Here is a 20,954-nt window from a genome sequence, read left to right on the forward strand (position 1 = left end):
AATGTTATACTCAGTAAGTCAGAAGTGAGGAGTGGAGACGCCAACTCCTCCAACTTCCACAAACTCGGCTACAAGCTGTAAGTATAAGTCACAACTGCAAAGACTTCAATTACAATGAATGTGCGTACGGCACAAAACGGCTGAGTCGGTTTACCTGCGTGGTAAGCTGGTAACTCAGCAGAGTTATGGTGTCTCTCCCAGGCTTTTATGGATGAGGTGATGATGATGGGAATCAGCTGTCAGCCTAACGGTGACCTGAAAAAGCCAGTGCACCCTCTAGAGCCCAAAAAATGCCAAATGGCAGGGCGCCATCTGGTGGTGGGCCAGCAGTACCTCCTCTTCGGCGGCCCACACAACAGGACCCCCCCCCCCAACAGGCGCCTTCTGGCGCCCGACCTGGCTTGTCGGGGTGTTCCCGGTAGAAATCCGCCAGGAGGGCGGGATCCAAAATGAAGCTCCTCTTCACCCAGGAACGTTCTTCTGGACCATAACCCTTCCAGTCTACCAGGTATTGGTACCCCCGACCCCTCCGACGTACATCAAGGAGTTTCTTGACCGTCCACGAGGGTTCTCCGTCGATGCGGGCAGGAGGCGGCACCGGTCCGGGGGTGCAGAGGTCAGATGTGTGATATGGCTTGATCCTGGAAACATGAAAAACCGGGTGTATCTGCAGTGAAGCTGGGAGCTGGAGCTTCACCGCGGCCGGGCTAATCACCTTGAGGATCTTGAAGGGTCTGATGAAACGGTCAGTCAACTTGGGGGAGTCTGTTTGCAGAGGGATGTTTTTGGTTGAGAGCCAAACCTCCTGCCTGGGCTGATATGCTGGGGCCGGGGCTCATCAGCAGTCTGCATGGTCCTTAGCCCGCGTCCGGGCCTTCAGGAGAGCAGAGCGGACTTTCTTCCACACCCGACGCATCTCCTGAGATGGGTCTGGACCGAGGGCACCTCGACCTCTCCCTTGACAGCCGGAAACAATGGGGGCTGGTACCCCAAACAGACCTCGAATGGGGAGAGGCCGGTAGATGATGAGAATTGGCTATTATGTGCATACTCTATCCAGGCCAGATGTTGACTCCAGGCCATCGGGTGCGCTGAAGTGACACATCTCAATGCTTGCTCCAGGTCCTGGTTGGCCCGCTCTGCTTGACCGTTAGTCTGAGGGTGGTACCCGGACGACAGGCTCACCGTGGCCCCCAGTCCCCTACAGAAGCTCCTCCAGACCTGCGAGGAGAACTGAGGGCCACGGTCAGATACTATGTCAGTCGGGATACCATGCAGACGCACGACGTGGTAGACCAGGAGGTCTGCAGTCTCCTGGGCTGTCGGGAGCTTCGGGAGGGCCACGAAGTGGGCCGCCTTGGAGAACCGGTCCACTATCATCATGATGACCGTCTTTCCCTGAGATGCAGGGAGACCCGTAACGAAATCCACTCCGATGTGCAACCAGAGGTGATGAGGCACAGGCAATGGCTGGAGGAGTCCTGTCTCCAGCTGATGTGAAGCCTTGCCCCTGGCGCAGGTGATACAAGCCCGGATGTAGTCCCTGGTGTCGGCTTCGACTGACGGCCACCAGAACCGCTGCTGGACCACTGCCACGGTTCTTCGCACCCCCGGATGGCAGGAGAGCTTGGAACCGTGACAGAAGTCCAATATGGCAGTCCGAGTGTCTGGTGACATGTACAGCCTGTTGGGAGAACCACCTCTGGGATCCGGATGACGCGTCAGGGCCTCCCTGACCACACCCTCCACGTCCCATGTGAGGGCTGCGACGATAGTGGATTCCGGTAAGATGGTGTCCGGTGGGTCCAACAGCCTTGCTCCAACTTCCTCTTCATGCACCCGGGACAGTGCGTCAGACCGGATGTTCTTGGTCCCGGGGCGGTAGGTGATCTTGAAGTTGAAGTGTCCGAAAAACAGTGACCATCGGGCTTGCCTGGGGTTCAGATGCTTAGCGGTCTGGATGTATTCCAGGTTCCGATGGTCAGTGAGAACCACAAATGGGACCACAGCTCCCTCCAACAGATGTCTCCACACCTCAAGGGCCTCTTTCAACGCCAGGAGTTCCCGATTGCCAACGTCATAGTTCCGTTCTGCGGGGGCTAACCTGCGGGAGTAGTAAGCACAGGGGTAGAGAACACTATCGGACTCCCTGCTCTGGGACAGCACGGCTCCTATCCCTGAGTCAGAGGCATCCACTTCAACAATAAACTGGTGGTTAGGATCGGGCTGCACCAGAACGGGTGCAGACGAAAACTGGTGTTTCAACTCCCTAAACGTGGCTTTGCACCAATCCGACCAGGTGAAGGGGACTTTTGTGGAGGTCAGGGCTGTAAGGGGCCGACTACCTGACTATAGCCCTTAATGAACCTCCTGTAGAAATTGGCGAACCCTAGGAAATGTAGCAGCTTCCTACGATTTACCGGTTGGGGCCAATCTCTCACTGCAGCTACCTTAGCCGGATCGGGTGCGATGGACTTGGAGGAGATAATGAACCCCAAGAAGGACAGAGAGGTGCGGTGGAACTCGCACTTCTCGGCCTTGACGAACAGCCGGTTCTCCAATAACCACTGAAGGATCTGACGGACATGCTTAACATGAGTCTCAGGATCCTGGGAGAAGATGAGGATATCGTCTAGATATACGAAGACGAATCGGTGCAGGAAATCCCGCAGAACGTCGTTAACCAAAGCTTGAAATGTCGCGGGGGCGTTGGTGAGGCCGAACGGCATGACCAGGTACTCAAAGTGACCTAAGGGGGTGTTAAATGCCGTCTTCCATTCGTCTCCCTTCCGTATCTGAACCAGATGGTAAGCATTCATAAGATCCAGTTTTGTGAATATTTTGGCTCCATGCAGGGGTATGAACACTGAATCCAATTGAGGTAATGGGTATCGGTTGCGAACCGTGATTTCGTTCAGCCCTCTATAATCAATGCATGGACGGAGACCGCCGTCCTTCTTGCCCACAAAAAAGAAACCTGCACCTAACGGGGATGAAGAATTTCGGATTAGCCCGGCAGCTAATGAGTCCCGGATGTAGGTCTCCATTGATTCGTGTTCAGGATGTGAGAGGTTGTATAGCCTGCTGGATGGATACTCAGCGCCTGGAACCAAATCAATGGCACAATCATACGGTCGGTGAGGAGGCAGGGTGAGTGCCAGATCCTTGCTGAAGACATCAGCAGGGTCATGTTACTCAGCCGGCACCTCCGTGAGATTGGGGGGGACTCTGACCTCCTCTTTAACTTCATCGCCAGGTGGCACCGAGGATCTCAAACAGTCTCGGTGGCAGGTTTTGCTCCATTGAGCCACAACCCCAGACGGCCAATCAATCCGGGGATTGTGTTTTATCATCCATGGATAACCCAAAATAACTCTGGAGGTAGAAGGTGTTACATAAAACACAATCTCCTCCCTGTGATTACCAGACACAACCAAGGTTAAAGGCTGTGTCTGGTGTGTTATTTCTGGTAGTAGGGTGCCATCTAGTGCCCGCACCTTCAATGGTGAAGGAACGGCCACCAGAGGGAGCCTCACAGCCTTAGCCCACCTACTATCCAGTAGGTTCCCTTCCGATCCTGTGTCGATCAATGCTGGCGCGGTAAGGGTTAAATCCCCACAGAGGATTGTGACTGGGAGTCGTGCGCATTTGGGACACCCGTGTGGTTTGTATGGCTCACTCTTAGCCCAGTCTCTAAGGTTGAGCTTTGTTGTTTAACCGCCTGGGGCCCCTTATTCCACGCATGCTCATTCGAGCCGCAGTAAACACACTCTCCACGTGCCAGTCTCCTGTGTTTTTCCTTTACTGATACTTTCGCCCTGCTCATTTCCATAGCAACGTCAGCAGGGGGAGCTGGTGTAACGCAGAAAGCCCTGGCTTTGGAGCAGGGAGAGGACGGCACTAACTCGGATCTGGAGGGGAGAGGGACAGCGCGCACCCGGCCACACCCTTCGTCTCGCTCCCGCTTAAATTCCTCAAGCCGATTGTCTAAGCGTATAACCAGATCAATAAGCCCATCTAAATCCCGCGGCTGATCCTTAGCCACCAGATGCTCCTTTAGGGCCGGAGACAGCTGGTTTACAAAGGCGGCGCAGAGTGAGACTGCATTCCAACCGGACCTCGCTGCCGCGATGCGGAAGTCGATTGCGTAATCAGCTGCACTCCGCTGTCCCTGTCTCATTGACAGCAGCATATTAGAAGCGGCCTCTCCTCTGTTGGGATGATCGAACACCAGTTGAAACTCCCTTATAAACTCAGTATAAGTAGAGAGGACCAGTGAATCTCATTCCCAGAGCGGCGTAGCCCAGGCACGTGCTCTGCCCCAAAGTAAATGAATTACGTAAGCCACCCGGCTGTGCTCAGATGCGTACATAACAGGCCGTTGTGAAAAAATGAGCGCGCACTGAATCAGGAAGTCCGCGCACGTTTCAACACAACCACCGTACAGTTCCGGGGGACTTATGTAAGCTTCAGGCGACGAGGGGGGGGACCTCTGAACGACCACTGGATTAACTCTGTTTGGCGGCTGATCCACTGGAGGGGGAGTGGCTGCAGCCGCGCCTGGCGCGCACGCGTCTACCTGCGCGGTGAGAGCCTCCATCCAACGGCTGAGGTGAGCGTCCTGCTCAGTTAATAAATCCAACCGAGCAGTGAGGTTAGACAGAATGTGCTGCAGCTCACCCAGCAATCCTCCTGGTGGATCCTGCGCACCTTGCAGGATCCACGGACCCACGTTAGGGGGCATAAATGAGCAGTCAATAGGAATTCCAATAAATAACAATTTATTATGCAAAAGTGCAAACAGAAGACGAATATGCTGAGTCCAATTAATAACAAAATGGTGACACGTGGGCAGGCCCAAGGGTAGGTGACGCCTATCCAGAGAAGAGCCGGAACCCACGAAGTTCCACCGCCAGCCGGAGGCCTGCAATACACCAGAGCCGCCAAGTCCTGGTCCCCCAGGTGGCCACTGCTCGAGGCTGTCAGATCGGTACTGCTGGCAGGAGCAAAAACAGGTTAAGGTGGGTGTGTGTACACCCAGCAAACAGTCAGCAACTCACAGTTATCCTCTTGGAGGAATAAATCCAGATACTCCCAGAGTGCAGAGGAAAAACTGGAGGACGTGCAGTGTCAAATGTTATACTCAGTAAGTCAGAAGTGAGGAGTGGAGACGCCAACTCCTCCAACTTCCACAAACTCGGCTACAAGCTGCAAGTATAAGTCACAACTGCAAAGACTTCAATTACAATGAATGTGCGTATGGCACAAAACAGCTGAGTCGGTTTACCTGTGTGGTAAGCTGATAACTCGGCAGAGTTATGGTGTCTCTCCCAGGCTTTTATGGATGAGGTGATGATGGGAATCAGCTGTCAGCCTAACGGTGACCTGAAAAAGCCAGTAGGCCCTCTAGAGCCCAAAAAATGCCAAAATGGCAGGGCGCCATCTGGTGGTGGGCCAGCAGTACCTCCTCTTCAGTGGCCCACACAACACCCCTGCCTATTAATGCAGTTGCACAATGACATTTCTGAGTACAACCCCTGGCAAAAATTATGGAATCACCGGCCTCGGAGGATGTTCATTCAGTTGTTTAATTTTGTAGAAAAAAAGCAGATCACAGACATGACACAAAACTAAAGTCATTTCAAATGGCTTTAAGAACGCTATAAGAAATCAGGAAAAAAAAATTGTGGCAGTCAGTAACGGTTACTTTTTTAGACCAAGCAGAGGGAAAAAAATATGGAATCACTCAATTCTGAGGAAAAAATTATGGAATCATGAAAAACAAAAGAACGCTCCAACACATCACTAGTATTTTGTTGCACCACCTCTGGCTTTTATAACAGCTTGCAGTCTCTGAAGCATGGACTTAATGAGTGACAAACAGTAGTCTTCATCAGTCTGGCTCCAACTTTCTCTGATTACTGTTGCCAGATCAGCTTTGCAGGTTGGAGCCTTGTCATGGACCATTTTCTTCAACTTCCACCAAAGATCTTCAATTGGATTAATGACATTGACCCTATGTGTCTTTTTGCAAGGAATGTTTTCACAGTTTTTGCTCTATGGCAAGATGCATTATCATCTTGAAAAATGATTTCATCATCCCCAAACATCCTTTCAATTGATGGGATAAGTGTCCAAAATATCAACGTAAACTTGTGCATTTATTGATGATGTAATGACAGCCATCTCCCCAGTGCCTTTACCTAACATGCAGCCCCATATCATCAATGACTGTGGAAATTTACATGTTCTCTTCAGGCAGTCATCTTTATAAATCTCATTGGAACGGCACCAAACAAAAGTTCCAGCATCATCACCTTGCCCAATGCAGATTCAAGATTCATCACTGAATATGACTTTCATCCAGTCATCCACAGTCCACGATTGCTTTTCCTTAGCCCATTGTAACCTTGTTTTTTTCTGTTTAGGTGTTAATGATGGCTTTCGTTTAGCTTTTCTGTATGTAAATCCCATTTCCTATAGGCGGTTTCTTACAGTTCGGTCACAGACGTTGACTCCAGTTTCCTCCCATTCGTTCCTCATTTGTTTTGTTGTGCATTTTCGATTTTTGAGACATATTGCTTTAAGTTTTCTGTCTTGACGCTTTGATGTCTTCCTTGGTCTACCAGTATGTTTGCCTTTAACAACCTTCCCATGTTGTTTGTATTTGGTCCAGAGTTTAGACACAGCTGACTGTGAACAACCAACATCTTTTGCAACATTGCGTGATGATTTACCCTCTTTTAAGAGTTTGATAATCCTCTCCTTTGTTTCAATTGACATCTCTCGTGTTGGAGCCATGATTCATGTCAGTCCACTTGGTGCAACAGCTCTCCAAGGTGTGATCACTCCATTTTAGATGCAGACTTACGAGCAGATCTGATTTGGTGCAGGTGTTAGTTTTGGGGATGAAAATTTACAGGGTGATTCCATAATTTTTTCCTCAGAATTGAGTGAGTCCATATTTTTTTTCCCTCTGCTTGGTCTAAAAAAGTAACCGTTACTGACTGCCACAAATTTTTTTTTTCCTGATTTCTTATAGTGTTTCTTAAAGCCAGAAAGTTGCCATTTGAAATGACTTTAGTTTTGTGTCATGTCTGTGATCCGCTTTTTTTCTACAAAATTAAACAACTGATTGAACATCCTCCGAGGCTGGTGATTCCATAATTTTTGCCAGGGGTTGTATAATTGGCTCCATTTTTGACAGCACAGTAGCTGAAGCACACAACTTCAGCACGAATTAAATTCTGAAAGTAGTGAAGAAATGTTGAAAATCAGGAAAACTGAAATAAATACCGATGGTTTTGAGTTTATGTCCTTCTCTGTAAGTAATAAATTGTTCAACAAATAATTTAAATATTTCTATACCACTCTAATATAAATATGATCGGACACTTATCTGATAATAAAGTAACAATAAATTAATTTAATTTAATCACTAAAATCACTTAAATAACCCTTAAATCAAGTGTGCAAGTGTTTGCTTTTGTATAAAACAGAGCATGTGAATAAATTATCAAGTATGGTTAATTTAAGGCATCTTCTGGCTGTGATTAAAGCATTTCTCCTCTGCTTTAATTCCTTGTGCAGTGACTAAAGGTCTTAACTCTTGTGTTTCTCCTCTCTGTTCATCTAGGAGGAAGAGCTGTTCAAAGAGGGATGAGAGCAGACATCAACCTGCATCTGCAGTGTGGGCTGTGATTGGAGCAGAGAGAAGCCATGCCCCTACCAGACTGCACGGACTCAGCACAACGTGACCGGAGTAAGAAGAGTCTGGGGTTGCTGAGTTTGTAGAAAAATGCTGTTGGCATGAGCACAAACATAAATAGAACTTCAAAAGATGATGGAGAAGAGAAATACAAGGAAAATAAAAAGGCACTATGAGAAAGCATGCATGACGTTGCAGATGAGTGGAAAGTTTCAACTGACAGTGACCTGATTGTGCCACACACAGTTGATATCATGAAGGATGTTTTTCCACACATATCTGCACGTCAATTTCTGATCATTACTGTAGATATGTGTCCAACAAAATTTAGCAGTGAGAGGTTTGAGTTCACTCAAGAAGACTTTGAGATATTAGAGAGAGGACAAATGAGGAGTGAGTTGAAGAGAGGTGCTCAGCTGGTGCAGTGAAACGATGCAATCCAAGGCGACGCCATTAAATATTAACATCACACTTACGTGCATTGCTGCATTCATCTTTCCCTCAATCCTGACTAGTCTCCCAGTTCCTGCCACAGAAAAACATCCCCACAGCATGATGCTGCCACCACCATGCTTCACAGTAGGGATGGTGCGTAGGGATGGTGCCTGGTTTCCTCCAAACATGACACCAGGCATTCACACCAAAGAATTCAATCTTTGTCTCATCAGACCAGAGAATTTTGTTTTTCATGCTCAGGTGCCTTTTGGCAAACTCCATGCAGGCTACCATGTGCCTTTTACTAAGGAGTGTCTGGTCACTCTGTCATACAGGCACAGGTGGCCATTACAGGCATTCTCTACAGAGGAATGCTGGAGTTCTGACAGTGTGACCATCAGGTTCTTGGTAGCCTCTCTGACTAAGGCCCTTCTCCCCTGATCGCTCAGTTTAAACAGGCAGCCAGCTCTAGGAAGAGTCCTGGTGAATCTGAACTTATTCCATTTACAGAAGATGGAGGCCACTGTGCTGATAAATGGTAAATGGACTGCATATATATATATATATATATATATATATAGCACTTTTTCATCTGCATCAGATGCTCAAAGTGCTTTACAATAATGCCTCACATTCATCCTGATGTGAGGGTGCTGCCATACAAGGTACTCACTAGGGCCCTTGGTGATTTTCCAGTCAGGCTGGGATTTGAACCGAGGATCCTCTGATCTCAAGCCCTTTAACTTCATGTTTGGTTTGTTGTTTGGTTGCTGCTATGCAGCACACAACTGCACACCATGAACATATTGAGGGTTACAGACCTCAACCAAGGAAACGTTTGTGATTTCCGTTTCTGAAGGGGAATTTAACCAATGAGTCTGGTCACAGTCCACCGGTCTTGCATCTTACATACTGTAAAAAAGGGGAAAATTTAGAAACTGAAAAAATTCTTGTAACATATTTTATTTGGTACCCGTGTTATTTATACTGCCTAATTTTGTTTTTATTTTGTTGTTTGATGTTCCATGTGCTGGTGCAGGGTTGACATAAACTGCTATTTTTGGGGGGCAGGGTCACCTAGGTAGCTATATTTCTGCAGACGTATCACTAACCTGCTTTTGTGTGTATGGTGGATTTTTTGTAGCTACAGTGACAACTCCCCTGTTCATCCTGTTTCAATTCTCCAAAAATAATTTTTCAGTGATAACTCAGAGGGTGGTTTGTATATGGCCATTCATTATATATGAATGATTTTCTGCCATTACATGTGCTGCGCAATATTTCCCTCCTCAACACTGAGTAGAACAAACAGCAGTTAGGTCTAACAGGTCTCTCTGTGGGAAAAGCCAAGACATGTTTGGAAGCCTGTTAGAACATGATCTTGATCAGAGGTCAAGATCTTGTGTGTGCATTTTTAGTCTCTTTTAGTGGATGCATTTCTGGAAAACAGCTGCCATCCATGAGGTGAGTAGTGGTTATTACTGTCTCTATGACTCCATTCAGACTGGGGCTGGCGTGGTTGATGTGGACCTATGCTGCGTTCCGATGTCTGCATCAGAAAAACTTTCAGAGCAGAAATTCTGTCGTCTGCAGCAGCAGACAGTAGGTGATGACTTGAGGCACTGTCATTTTTCAATGATGACACAGACAATAATTTACTTCATGAAAGAGTTTTAGTGTTCTGCACCGCATTCTATTAAAACAGGAAAGCTTGGCTCTGAAGGAACCTTAAAAAGTTAACATTTGTAAGGTTATAAATGAATTACTTTCTGAAATATCACACAAAGTATTTAACTGTTTAAACCCAGACGACTCTCTGCACTTAAATAATCATCTCTTGCTGTCCGTTTTTCCTTCTCGTTAAAGACGAAACAGAGCCAGCCACCACCTTTGGCTGTGACCGTGGCAGTCGCACAATGCAATAGCATTTGCTATCAAAGTTGAATGTTTCCAACTTGAATTTCCATTACTGGAGTGATAAGGACAAACTGGATGTTGCATCATCTTTACTGAGCACCGGCACACTGGAGAAGATCCTGTGGGCGCATGGACGGAGTGAGGAAGTTTGACTTCATGATCCCCGAGCTAGCTGGATTCTATATATACAGCCTATGGATTGTAGCCACATTTGTGTTCATTGGCGAATCTAGCTCAACCAGATATAGAAAACAGTTTGATTTGTACTGTTCAGGACAGAAAAAAACCTATCCTGATTCAGCCCAAATCCTGCTGAAGCCAGATTACCAACCCCAGTCTGAACAGGGTGTGTGTGTGTGTGTGTGTGTGTGTGTGTGGTCACTCAGTCATGACATAGAAAATAGTTATTGGCTGCTATATTAATATGTAAAATGTTATTCATAAAACCTTTAAGCAATTACATGAATTTACTCTAGATCGCTTGAATAATAGAAGTACAGACATCTGATTTTGAGACTGAGCAAAACTTTTGAATGTAATAAAAAAGGTTTAAAAAAGGTTTCAAAAAAAAATTAAGATTGTTTTCATTTTATTACCAACTAAAGTTAAAAACTGAACAAGCACAAGGCTGCAGCATATGAAAATGTAAAAAAGCTCTGAAATCTGAAAGCTCTGAAATATTGTAAGTTTTGTTAAGTGCAGCAATCACAGGCGTTTCTGTGTGGCTGCGTCTGTGTTCGAGAGGTTTCGGGACAGGCCTCAGCCGTACGTTACAGTGGGTTGTGTGGCTCGGATTGTTTCACTTCACACTCACTGCAACAGTCATTTGATATTTATAGCTTCACACTTCAGTTTGGAATTGTGCTGTTGTGCAATATTGAGGAATAAATGTCACCTTGTCAAACATTTTGTCCACTACCTCTCATTCTTGCTCCAGCAGGAAATTAGTGTCAGTTGTTTCCAGGCAGATTCTTAACTGGCTCTGCCTGTTTGGAACAGTCTGTGCCCAGGAGCTCTGCACCTTCAACCTTTTTAATCCTCAGAGCTTCTCTCTCACTCCCTTTCAGTTCCCGTCCCTTATCATCTCAGCCTGTTCTGTCAGTTTGTTCCTGGTTCCCTCCTCCACAGTGAGGGCGTCTCTCTCCTCGCACGTGCCCTTCTGCTAACAGAACCAGCTTGTGTTTAAGGATGGAAAACGAGACTGATGATGGACAGAAATGGACAAGTGAGGAGCTGCTAACAGGAAGAGGCTGTCACAGCTGGCACATGGATAGTGAACTTATGAAACGGTAAAATATGTTCACGTTTCTAAAATAATTTTCATATCCAGCAAAGCACACCATCTTTTGTTTGTTTTTTTTTAATTACTCATATTGAAGGATCCTTGGACAAGACACTGTGGAGATTCAAGGATGTACTGGTGCCATTATCTGGTTAGGTCAAAGGTCACAGCGAACAAGCATGTTGTTCTATCTTCACTCAAGTTTGGGACACTTAAAATTTATGGTCCTATGCATACAGTTCATACTTGTTTAAGACACCGGAATGTAGAAAGAACTTGAATTCAGTTGAAACAGCATAAAGCTGAGCATCATCCACAGCATCATCTTACTTCTTCAGCTGCAGATCAGGTAAGATCACATTAGATTTTATTACACCCTCTTGCAGCGGCCATGCACATGGTGATGGTGTTTTCAGCCCCGCCTGCCAACAAAATAACATAATTTGGACCAGAACTGGTGGAATAACTGAGGGTCAATTAAGGACAAGACTTCCAATTTGGAGAAAAGTTGGTTGAAAGTAGAGGTCAAAATGTTGGCCAAAATCTTACATATAGAGATATTTAGAATGCCAAATATACAGTTAAAGGCACACAGTTCCCGTGAACTGTTCAACTCTGGATCACATATTACAAATATCACAGAATCCTAAAGAATTTGCATGAATCAGTGTCAGTCATGGATTTAGATCTGATTGATTAGATTATTGTTATGCTTTTGTTGATGCTTCAAATGATCTAGTCACTCTAATACGTGAGAATGTGGTCAGAGTGTTGGGTACTTTTTTTAAAGTACTATATGAAAGATCATCTCGCATACGATGTCCTTTTCAGACATATCTGCAGTACAGAATGTTCCCACCAAGCAGCCAGATTAACAATGGACAACCTGTGCCATGTTCTTAAATGTGCATTTAACAGTTTGTCCTGGTAGTTGTCATGGTTACCTGTTAAGTCCCCCTTCACCTACTTTGCCTGGAGTCTGTCATTTTCTCTTTTCTGTCCAGCTATTTTCCCAATCCGTCTCTTCGGCCTCTATTTTTAGCCGGATTAGCAGCACTGAAGACATGAGAGGTTTATTCTCAACCTTCAAGTTCACTCGTTAGTTTCCGATTTAAAGTCTCTTAATCACATAATGCGGCATCGGAGCGCTAACCGTTTACACCAGACAGGAAAACTTTTAAACATTTCCTCATTGATATAATGTAAGTTTCTTATTTTTACTTTACTTTTTACTTTGTGGATTCAGTGTGTGTGTGCGCACTTCTATGGCCTCAATAGCCACAAGGATACTGATTAGCAAACAGGATTTACAAATAACTTGACAAGACTTATTTTATTTGCAAGCTGAAATATGCCAATATGGCCTAAAATACGATGGGAGACAGAAGTTTTGAGTCCGACGCAGAAACAGAAGGGCATGGTTCTCGGTATTTTGCATTCTGAGAAACCATTTCTCAACACTGCACCCAGTGAACCAAAACTTCACACATTTGAAAAATGTTGGGTTCTCAGAATGATAAGATTGAGAACCACCCTTCTTTTTCGGGCTCATACTCTAAACCTCTCAATCGCCCCTCACCAGTATCTTTTAGAACCAAATATTTCAGAGCCTCCATGCAGTTTGTTTTACAGATGGTTCCGGAAATTTTGCAGATCCACTCACTGACCAGCCGGGTCCATGAATCCTGTGTGTTCCCTGTCAGTCTCAGGGAACAAATTTGTCAAAGTTATTCACGCTCAAAACAGTCAAAGTCTTACAAAACATATTTGACCTTTGATCCATAAAATTTGCATTTTTTGAACCTTAACTCCGTTTATGAAAACTAGAATGCGAAAAGGGTGCAAAAATGATAGGCAATGTTCTCTATATCGTTTTTTTTTTTTTTTTTTTTAAGACTGACTTACCCTCTCTGACATCAAAATCATAGGTCGTCAACTTCGATTGAAGCATTTATTTTCACAGAGGTGTATCCCAGATGATCAATCTATAAAGTGAATCATGAACATGTGAAGATCACCGTTTCCCACAAATGATCTAGTGCACTGTGATGATGCAAGGTGCTGTGCTTATGTGATGTGTTAAACTCAGCTGTGACACTTCTGGATGTCAAGTATGTCAAAGTTCCAGATCTGACTAAACAACAAAAAATGTTGAAAATTCAGCACAGCTGAAAAATGCTCAAAATGCTTGAATGTACAAGGTACACCAACACTGAGATAATGACTATTTTTCAAACTGTGAAACTGAAAGCGTCATGCTGAAAGCTTACTTTGTTCCTCTTCTTCCGTGTTCGAAGACCATTTCTAAACTAAACACTCCTTTAACCAATAGTGAGGATCATTAGAGGGACAAGCCGGCTGAATCCGTACATCCCATGTATTAATCCACATAGTGGGCACCTCACTGACACTGCAGAACATTGCAGCTTATCTAATATTAGAATGTGTACACAGATGGAGAATCTCACAGAGCTTTACATTCAGGTGACCCACAGAATGCAACTCACATCTGCTAATGTGTGTGTCTGTGCCATCAAAGTCATTCCATGGTGTGAACGTAATTCAAATGCAAACCAACAGACCCCATTTTGGAATGACCGTGACATCACCAATCTATAGGGTGCTGACTGTTTTCCATGCGAGCTGCAGAGACAGCTCCGACCTTGCCGTTACATTCTAAGATGGCCTGGAATTGTGAAATGCACAGTCAGCAATTGGCTCCTTCACAGGATCGTAGTGAGTCTGCTCAGCACACATGCAGAGAACAAACAGACTGCAGAGGCCTCGCCTTCATCTGCAGCGCCGCACACTCATCCTCGAATCTCACAGGACACCAGTACAACCTGCACAGATCCATCAAATCGCCACTGTGGCAACGCTGCATCACCAGCATGAGCTGTTTGCACACAGTGCAGATTCGTGCTGCAAATGAGCCATACAGATACATTAATAGGACACCTACAGAGTCTTCACTGACAGTATGGGACTGGAGTAGACTACAGACGGAGTTCATTAGTGTGTCACCGTCACGTGCACAGATACTGCGGCTTCAGTCCGGAGGGGTGACGTTCAGAGCTTCCATTACTCAGTACGGACAACCAAGACTCAACACCAAGTAGCATTTAAAAGTTATCTCCTCACCTTGTAAGGTTGGGCTGTGCAGCTGAAGTCTCCTGCATTTTGACTCCACACTGCCATCACATGGTTACACCATGTTATTACAACAGGTGGAAAAAACTACCTCATGCAAACAGATTTAAGCAGAATCAATTTAATGTGTATTGAATCAACAGAAATCATCAAAATGACTTTAAAAACAATAGATTAATAATAAAACTGTTTAAAGCACACATTTCACTTAAAAAATTCACTTTGCTTAAGAAGCAAACCTGGTTTTCACTAACATCTTTGGGTTCATGATAGATCTAAACTGAATCCTATTTCACAGACATAATGCAGATTTAACCTAATCTATTGGCACATTCTGCTGACTAAACAACATAAAAAAAATATAGGCACAAAGTTTTCATGTATCCCAGAATCCAAGAAAATATAATGCTTTCACAATGAAGTTTAAAAATCTATATAATTAAAATGAGCACAGGCCAGATGATCCGTGTTGAAACTTTCTCCAGTCACACCTGAGCCAGATGCTTTCATGAGGAAAATGCCAGTGCAATAAACATTAATATACGTCCAGCACATTCTGGTGAGTCTCATCTGGATCGCTTTACACGCACGCTCGGTTCCCAATCCAACTATGAGGGTAAATAAGTGACCAAAGAGATGACTTGTTACACCCACGTATTGTGCTTACAGCGTCACATCAGTAACTAACATGTTCGAGGGACACACTTCAGTGTGGAAACATACATGTCTGACAACGATGGAGAGTTCCACAAATTGTGTTCTGAAAACAATTTAAAACTATAACCCCTTAATGCCGTCTGTGACAGATGTGCACACACTAGCAATACTTTTTTTTTGCAGAACTGCAGATTATTTTTTGTAATGACGATTGACAACCTGATTTTAAATATGTTTCATGAAATAAAAAACTAAACTTTCTGTAGCACAGATTTGAAAATTCCTAAAACAAACATTCACAGTCACACATTCTGAAAAATCGTCACCACGGCTCCTCAGTCGCATTTAACCCTGCACAAATCACAGCTCTCACACACACACACACACACTGACAGGGATGTGTGAGCATGTCTTCCAGCACATTCACTTCCACTGTCACACAAACATGGCAGGCGACACAAAGCTGTCACCACGGTTGACAACAGGACCCGAGTGATCGTCTTGAGAGTCACTGTCTGTGCGCATGTAAGGAGGTGGAACCTCATTGTTCCCGGGGTCATCCCAGCCAGAGGGAGCAGCAGAGTAATAATGCTCCCTGTCCTCTACACCACAGCCAACAAGACCACCACGACCATCATCGTCGTCGTTGTTGTAGTAGGCATCCAGATCCTGTCAGCAACAAGCAGCATGGTTAGTGAAAGGCACCGAGTTTGTTACAGCAACACTGAAGGACAGCGGCGCAGTTCAGAGTGCGATATCATAACATTGCATGAGACATTGTCTTTAGCAAAATGAAAATCGGTTGACAAAACTTACTAAAAGGTGAGTTAAGTGACAATCAAGTCACTTAAGGGATAATTTTAAAGGGGTCATATTGAACAAAATTGTTTTATCTATAAATTACACTTGAATGTTGGTAAAAAAAAAAAAATCTCAAAGTCCCACAATTCTAAGGCTGGCTGTAGAACCGCCATTGGTACAAGTTAAAGTCAGGTTTCTGTGATGTACAGTAGTGTTCAGAATAATAATAGTGCTATGCGACTAAAAAGATTAATCCAGGTTTTGAGTATATTTCTTATTGTTACATGGGAAACAAGGTATCAGTAGATTCAGTAGAGTCTCACAAATCCAACAAGACCAAACATTCATGATATGCACACTCTTAAGACTATGAAATTGGGCTATTAGTAAAAAAAAAAAAAAAAGAAAAGGGGGTGTTCACAATAATAGTAGCATCTGCTGTTGATGCTACAAACTCAAAACTGTTATGTTCAAACTGCTTTTTTAGCAATCCTGTGAATCACTAAACTAGTATTTAGTTGTATAACCACAGTTTTTCATGATTTCTTCACATCTGTGAGGCATTAATTTTGTTGGACCTTGGACCCAAAAAGAACAATTTTACTCTCATCAGTCCACAAAATATTCCTCCATTTCTCTTTAGGCCAGTTGATGTGTTCCTTGGCAAATTGTAACCTCTTCTGCACATGTCTTATTTAACAGAGGGACTTTGCGGGGGATTCTTGCAAATAAATTAGCTTCACACAGGCGTCTTCTGTCACAGCACTTACAGGTAACTCCAGACTATCTTTGATCATCCTGGAGCTGATCAATGGGTGAGCCTTTGCCATTCTGGTTATTCTATCCATTTTGATGGTTGTTTTCCATTTTCTTCCACATGTCTCTGGTTTTTTCGTCCATTTTAAAACATTGGAGATCATTGTAGATGAACAGCCTATAGGTTTTTGCACCTGCGTATAAGTTCTCCCCTCTCCAATCAACTTTTTAATCAAACTATGCTGTTTTTCTGAACAATGTCTTGAACGTCCCATTTTCCTCAGGCTTTCAAAGAGAAAAGCATGTTCAACAGGTGCTGGCTTCATCCTTAAATAGGGGACACCTGATTCACACCTGTTTGTTCCACAAAATTTACAAACTCACTGACTGAATGCCACACTACTATTATTGTGAACACCCCCTTTTCTACTTTTTTTGCTCATAGCCCAATTTCATAGCCTTAAGAGTGTGCATATCATGAATGCTTGGTCTTGTTGGATTTGTGAGAATCTACTGAAACCTTGTTTCCCATGTAACAATAAGAAATATACTCAAAACCTGTATTAATCTTTTTAGTCACGTAGCACTACTATTATTCTGAACACTACTGTATGCATCAGTCATGATATATTAAGACCTGTTTGCTCTGTGAAACACACCAACATCATGTGAGAGAATGATGAAATGCATAAGGGGTGTGGCAAGCAGCAGGTCCTTTCCATTTAAAGCAACAAACAAAGAATCACCTCAGCATCCATAGTATGACTAAAAACTATAGACTCATGGAGAGCTACAGTCCATAAGTATATAGACAGTGACAACTACTGTAGTTGAAATGAAACAATGAAGATGTGCTCATTGTGCAGAATTTAAGCTTTAATTCAAGTTTAGCAAAAATATTGCAATAACCATTTTGGATTTACAGCTAACTGTACACACAGTCCCTGTACTTTCAGAGTCTATTAATGACTAGACACATATACATTATAAATTTAGGACAATTATTCTGAGAGCAATCTCTCTAAATGCTTACATATATCAGAGATAATAAAACTTGTGATGAAATAACTACACAGAACAACCTCTGTATTTTAGAAATGATTATTTTAAATAAACAACAACTACAAAAGAAGCATCTGCATCATGTGTTCTTACCGTGACTGGCTCGGCAGTCTGGGTACTGTAGTACTGATTTTGCAGAGGCGTGTTCTCGGCTACTATCGGAGTCCCGCTTATGTTCAGCGGCTGAAAAACCACATCAACCAAAATGTTTCAGCAGATAAAATAAAACTGGTGAGTTTTTAATACAACTTTGTTACTGATGCTGTTCTTACGACTCACCCTCTCACTTGAGATGTTTGTCTTCTTGGGGGGAGGGGGCTTGTGTTTGGGAGGCCCACTGAAAGACAAACCGTTGTAATGTTAGTAGATAATGTTGCGCTGCTATCTCCTGAGCAGTTAAAGAAAAGTAATACCCAAACATTTGTTGAATCCATGCAAGAACCACTCATACAAAAAGATTCATTTGTAAATTGTGTACAAGTGATCTAAGAGAACTTCTTACATTCATGAGTTTTCTTGGGTTATTTTTCGGAGATAAACAAATAATGTACAAGTGGTCCAGAGGTGTAGTAGTTTATGCCATTTTATTACCTTTAAGTAGATTTAGTTTTATAATGCTACATAAATGACATCACTACATTGATATCCTGTTCAACGCTACAATCTCAATAGTGCTAACTTCATTCACATAGCCTCAAGATATTCAATTAAAGGTCAGTTCGGGGAAACGGAGAAATGCAAGACTCTGGAAGCTCCCTCAGGGCATTCTGCACTGATAAGCCACCTCTGGGAGATGCACTGGACAGACTGTAGTCCGAGAGAACACCACCTCCACCCGCTGCCCCCCCCCCAACCTCGCCCCACCCCCATAGGCCACGAATGAATATAAATGTCCCACATTCTAAAACCACTAATGACACAAATTCTTTCATTCATCTCCATGAAGGAGACTCACCCTTGAGCCTCTTCCATGGTTCTCTTCTATTTTACTCTGCCAAAAAAAAATTTTTTTAAATCCACATCCAACACACACATCCAACTAAATTACTCCCTTATTTCATCCATCGAGCATCATCAAAAGCACTCACTCACTACCAATTTACTGGATTTAGCAAGTCCCTTACTACCCAGTGTTGACACGATAAAAAATCTGAGGATGGGATCTCTAATAGGAGGATGTCCATTTCCAAACGTGTGTCCTGGCTGGATGCTTCTGACAGATGCGCACGGGGGGGTAGGGGTAGCTGTATATGGAATTCTGGAACATTATTTATGCCACCAGCTTCATAAATACTATAAAAAGGTATGAAAAATATGAGATAAATGTATGAAAATGTTCTTGTATGAAGCTAATTGCTTCCTTATTCTAACCTGTAAGAGTTGTGACAGCACTAATCACTGTAGTTGTCGTTATAGTAGTACTAGTAGGAAATGCCTGTTTCCCAATTTAGCCTGGAGCGTGCATTAGAACAATCCTGACTGAAAGATCTGCACATCGATAAATACACAACCACTTGTCTGTCTTCTGCATGAGATGTGTGGTTTCAGTATTTATTTAGACAAAGATATTTTAAAGAAAAATGACGTGCAAGAGGGCAGATACTCACTCTCCGCTGAGCTTGTTGATACGGTGTTTGCGGTACATTGCTATGGCTGTTCCAATAATGGCCACGAATATGACGACGCCGATGATTGCCCCGATGATCATGCCTGTAGTTGGACCTTTCGCTGGAAGACGTGTTCCTGGAAGCAGAAAAAAAAAAAAAATTGTCCTTTAGCGCAGAGGTATATTTAAAATAGATTTTCATAACACTGAATGATTATTACACAGACAGGAGCCATAAACTGCAGACATGTGTCAGACAAAGTTTTACTGTATGCGTGACCTAAAAAAAAAAACAAACAAACCCAAAAGCCTCAACAATGACAGTCTGCACACAGAGTGTGATTGTACTCAGAAACGAGAAAAGGTCGATTACAGTGTCGAGTCACGTGGGTGATTCAGATGAACCACAAATTCCACTAATGAACCCTGACCACACAGCACATGAAGCAAAACACAGTTGTTCAGTGAACGTGTAACCCATCTCATTAGCGCGCGTATTCCCACAGGATTATGCTAATGAGGGGCAGTAAAGGTCAGACAGGATCTGAGGATCATTTGATGATAAACCTCTGTCCTCATAATTGGACTGGTTGTGACTAAATGTTTGTCTTTTAATTATAATTCTGCTCAGACAACATACAACTCAGTGTGTTCCAAAATCATTTTCATTTATTTGCAGAAGTGTTAGTGATCACTGGTTCCCAGCTTTCTGGTATAAACACGGCCACCCGACTACTTAACCCGCAGTCTGCTGTACAGTTTGGCTTTTCTTCAAGTTGGTTTTTTGTGTGTGATGGGTTGTAAACATGTATTTTGTTTCTGTTGATGTAATCAATGTATTGTTTTTCCTGCACGTGACTGACCACATCTCAATTATTATTTTTTTTTAAACCAAAGTTCTACAGACAGGTGACATTAATTGAAAGACCGGAATCAACAAGAACAATGAATGCCCCCATCCACAGGGCACACAGGGTCACCAAATGGTTTGAGTATGAAAAATATGAGTCACGTATTATGGCCTGAATCACCAGATCTCAACCCAACTAAACACCTGTGGCAGATTTGGGACCATCCCATTAGACAGCACGCTCCACTGCACTGTCAAAATAAATAAGGGAATATCTTTTGGAGGAGCAGTGTTCTCTCTCTCACCTGCCAAGGTGCACTGATGTTCTTTGCAGAGCACAAGGAGGTCTAACACTTAGAACAGTGTAACCAGTTCAAGGCAAACCTGTGCAATAATCATGGTGTTTAATCACCATCTTCAGGCACACCTGCCAGGTGGACGGATCATCTTGGCAAAGGTGAAATGTTCACTAAAGGCCCAATCACACCAGAGGTTACAACCCCTCTGCCACAGGCTTACAACAAAATATTAGAGGTGCGAGTGCCACCTTCACTCGACTGTCACAGAATAAGTAAAGAAAATGGGTGTCATGATGTGTGGTGGGCTGAAAATCAGAGTGTATCCTGAACATGGTCCAAATACATGCAGTGACTCCCGTGAATCCAGAATGAGGCGGTTGGTTTACTTTTGGTACGTCAGAGTGTTACCTTCTCTGTGTCAGAGGTGAGTG

General features: G+C 43.8%; 1 protein-coding gene and 1 long non-coding RNA gene across 2 annotated transcripts in view; one reads left to right on the forward strand and one right to left on the reverse strand.

Annotated features, from left to right (window-relative positions):
* Positions 1–7,851, forward strand: part of LOC117514135 — an 84,196-nt gene extending 76,345 nt beyond the window's left edge. Inside the window, exon 2 of the long non-coding RNA XR_004561815.1 lies at positions 7,640–7,851. This is a non-coding gene — a long non-coding RNA (uncharacterized LOC117514135). The remainder of the gene's footprint in view (positions 1–7,639) is intronic.
* Positions 7,852–14,597: 6,746 nt separating this feature from the next.
* si:ch73-22o12.1 (nectin-2) overlaps positions 14,598–20,954 on the reverse strand; it is a 240,253-nt gene continuing 233,896 nt past the window's right edge. The window contains exons 7-10 of the mRNA XM_034174437.1: positions 19,376–19,511; positions 18,048–18,105; positions 17,862–17,951; positions 14,598–15,818 (exon numbers count right to left, since the gene is read on the reverse strand). Coding sequence (XP_034030328.1) covers positions 15,585–15,818; positions 17,862–17,951; positions 18,048–18,105; positions 19,376–19,511 — 518 coding nt within the window. The 3' untranslated portion in view covers positions 14,598–15,584. The remainder of the gene's footprint in view (positions 15,819–17,861; positions 17,952–18,047; positions 18,106–19,375; positions 19,512–20,954) is intronic.

The sequence above is a fragment of the Thalassophryne amazonica genome, chromosome 7, assembly GCF_902500255.1.
Source record: "Thalassophryne amazonica chromosome 7, fThaAma1.1, whole genome shotgun sequence".
Taxonomy (NCBI): domain Eukaryota; kingdom Metazoa; phylum Chordata; class Actinopteri; order Batrachoidiformes; family Batrachoididae; genus Thalassophryne; species Thalassophryne amazonica.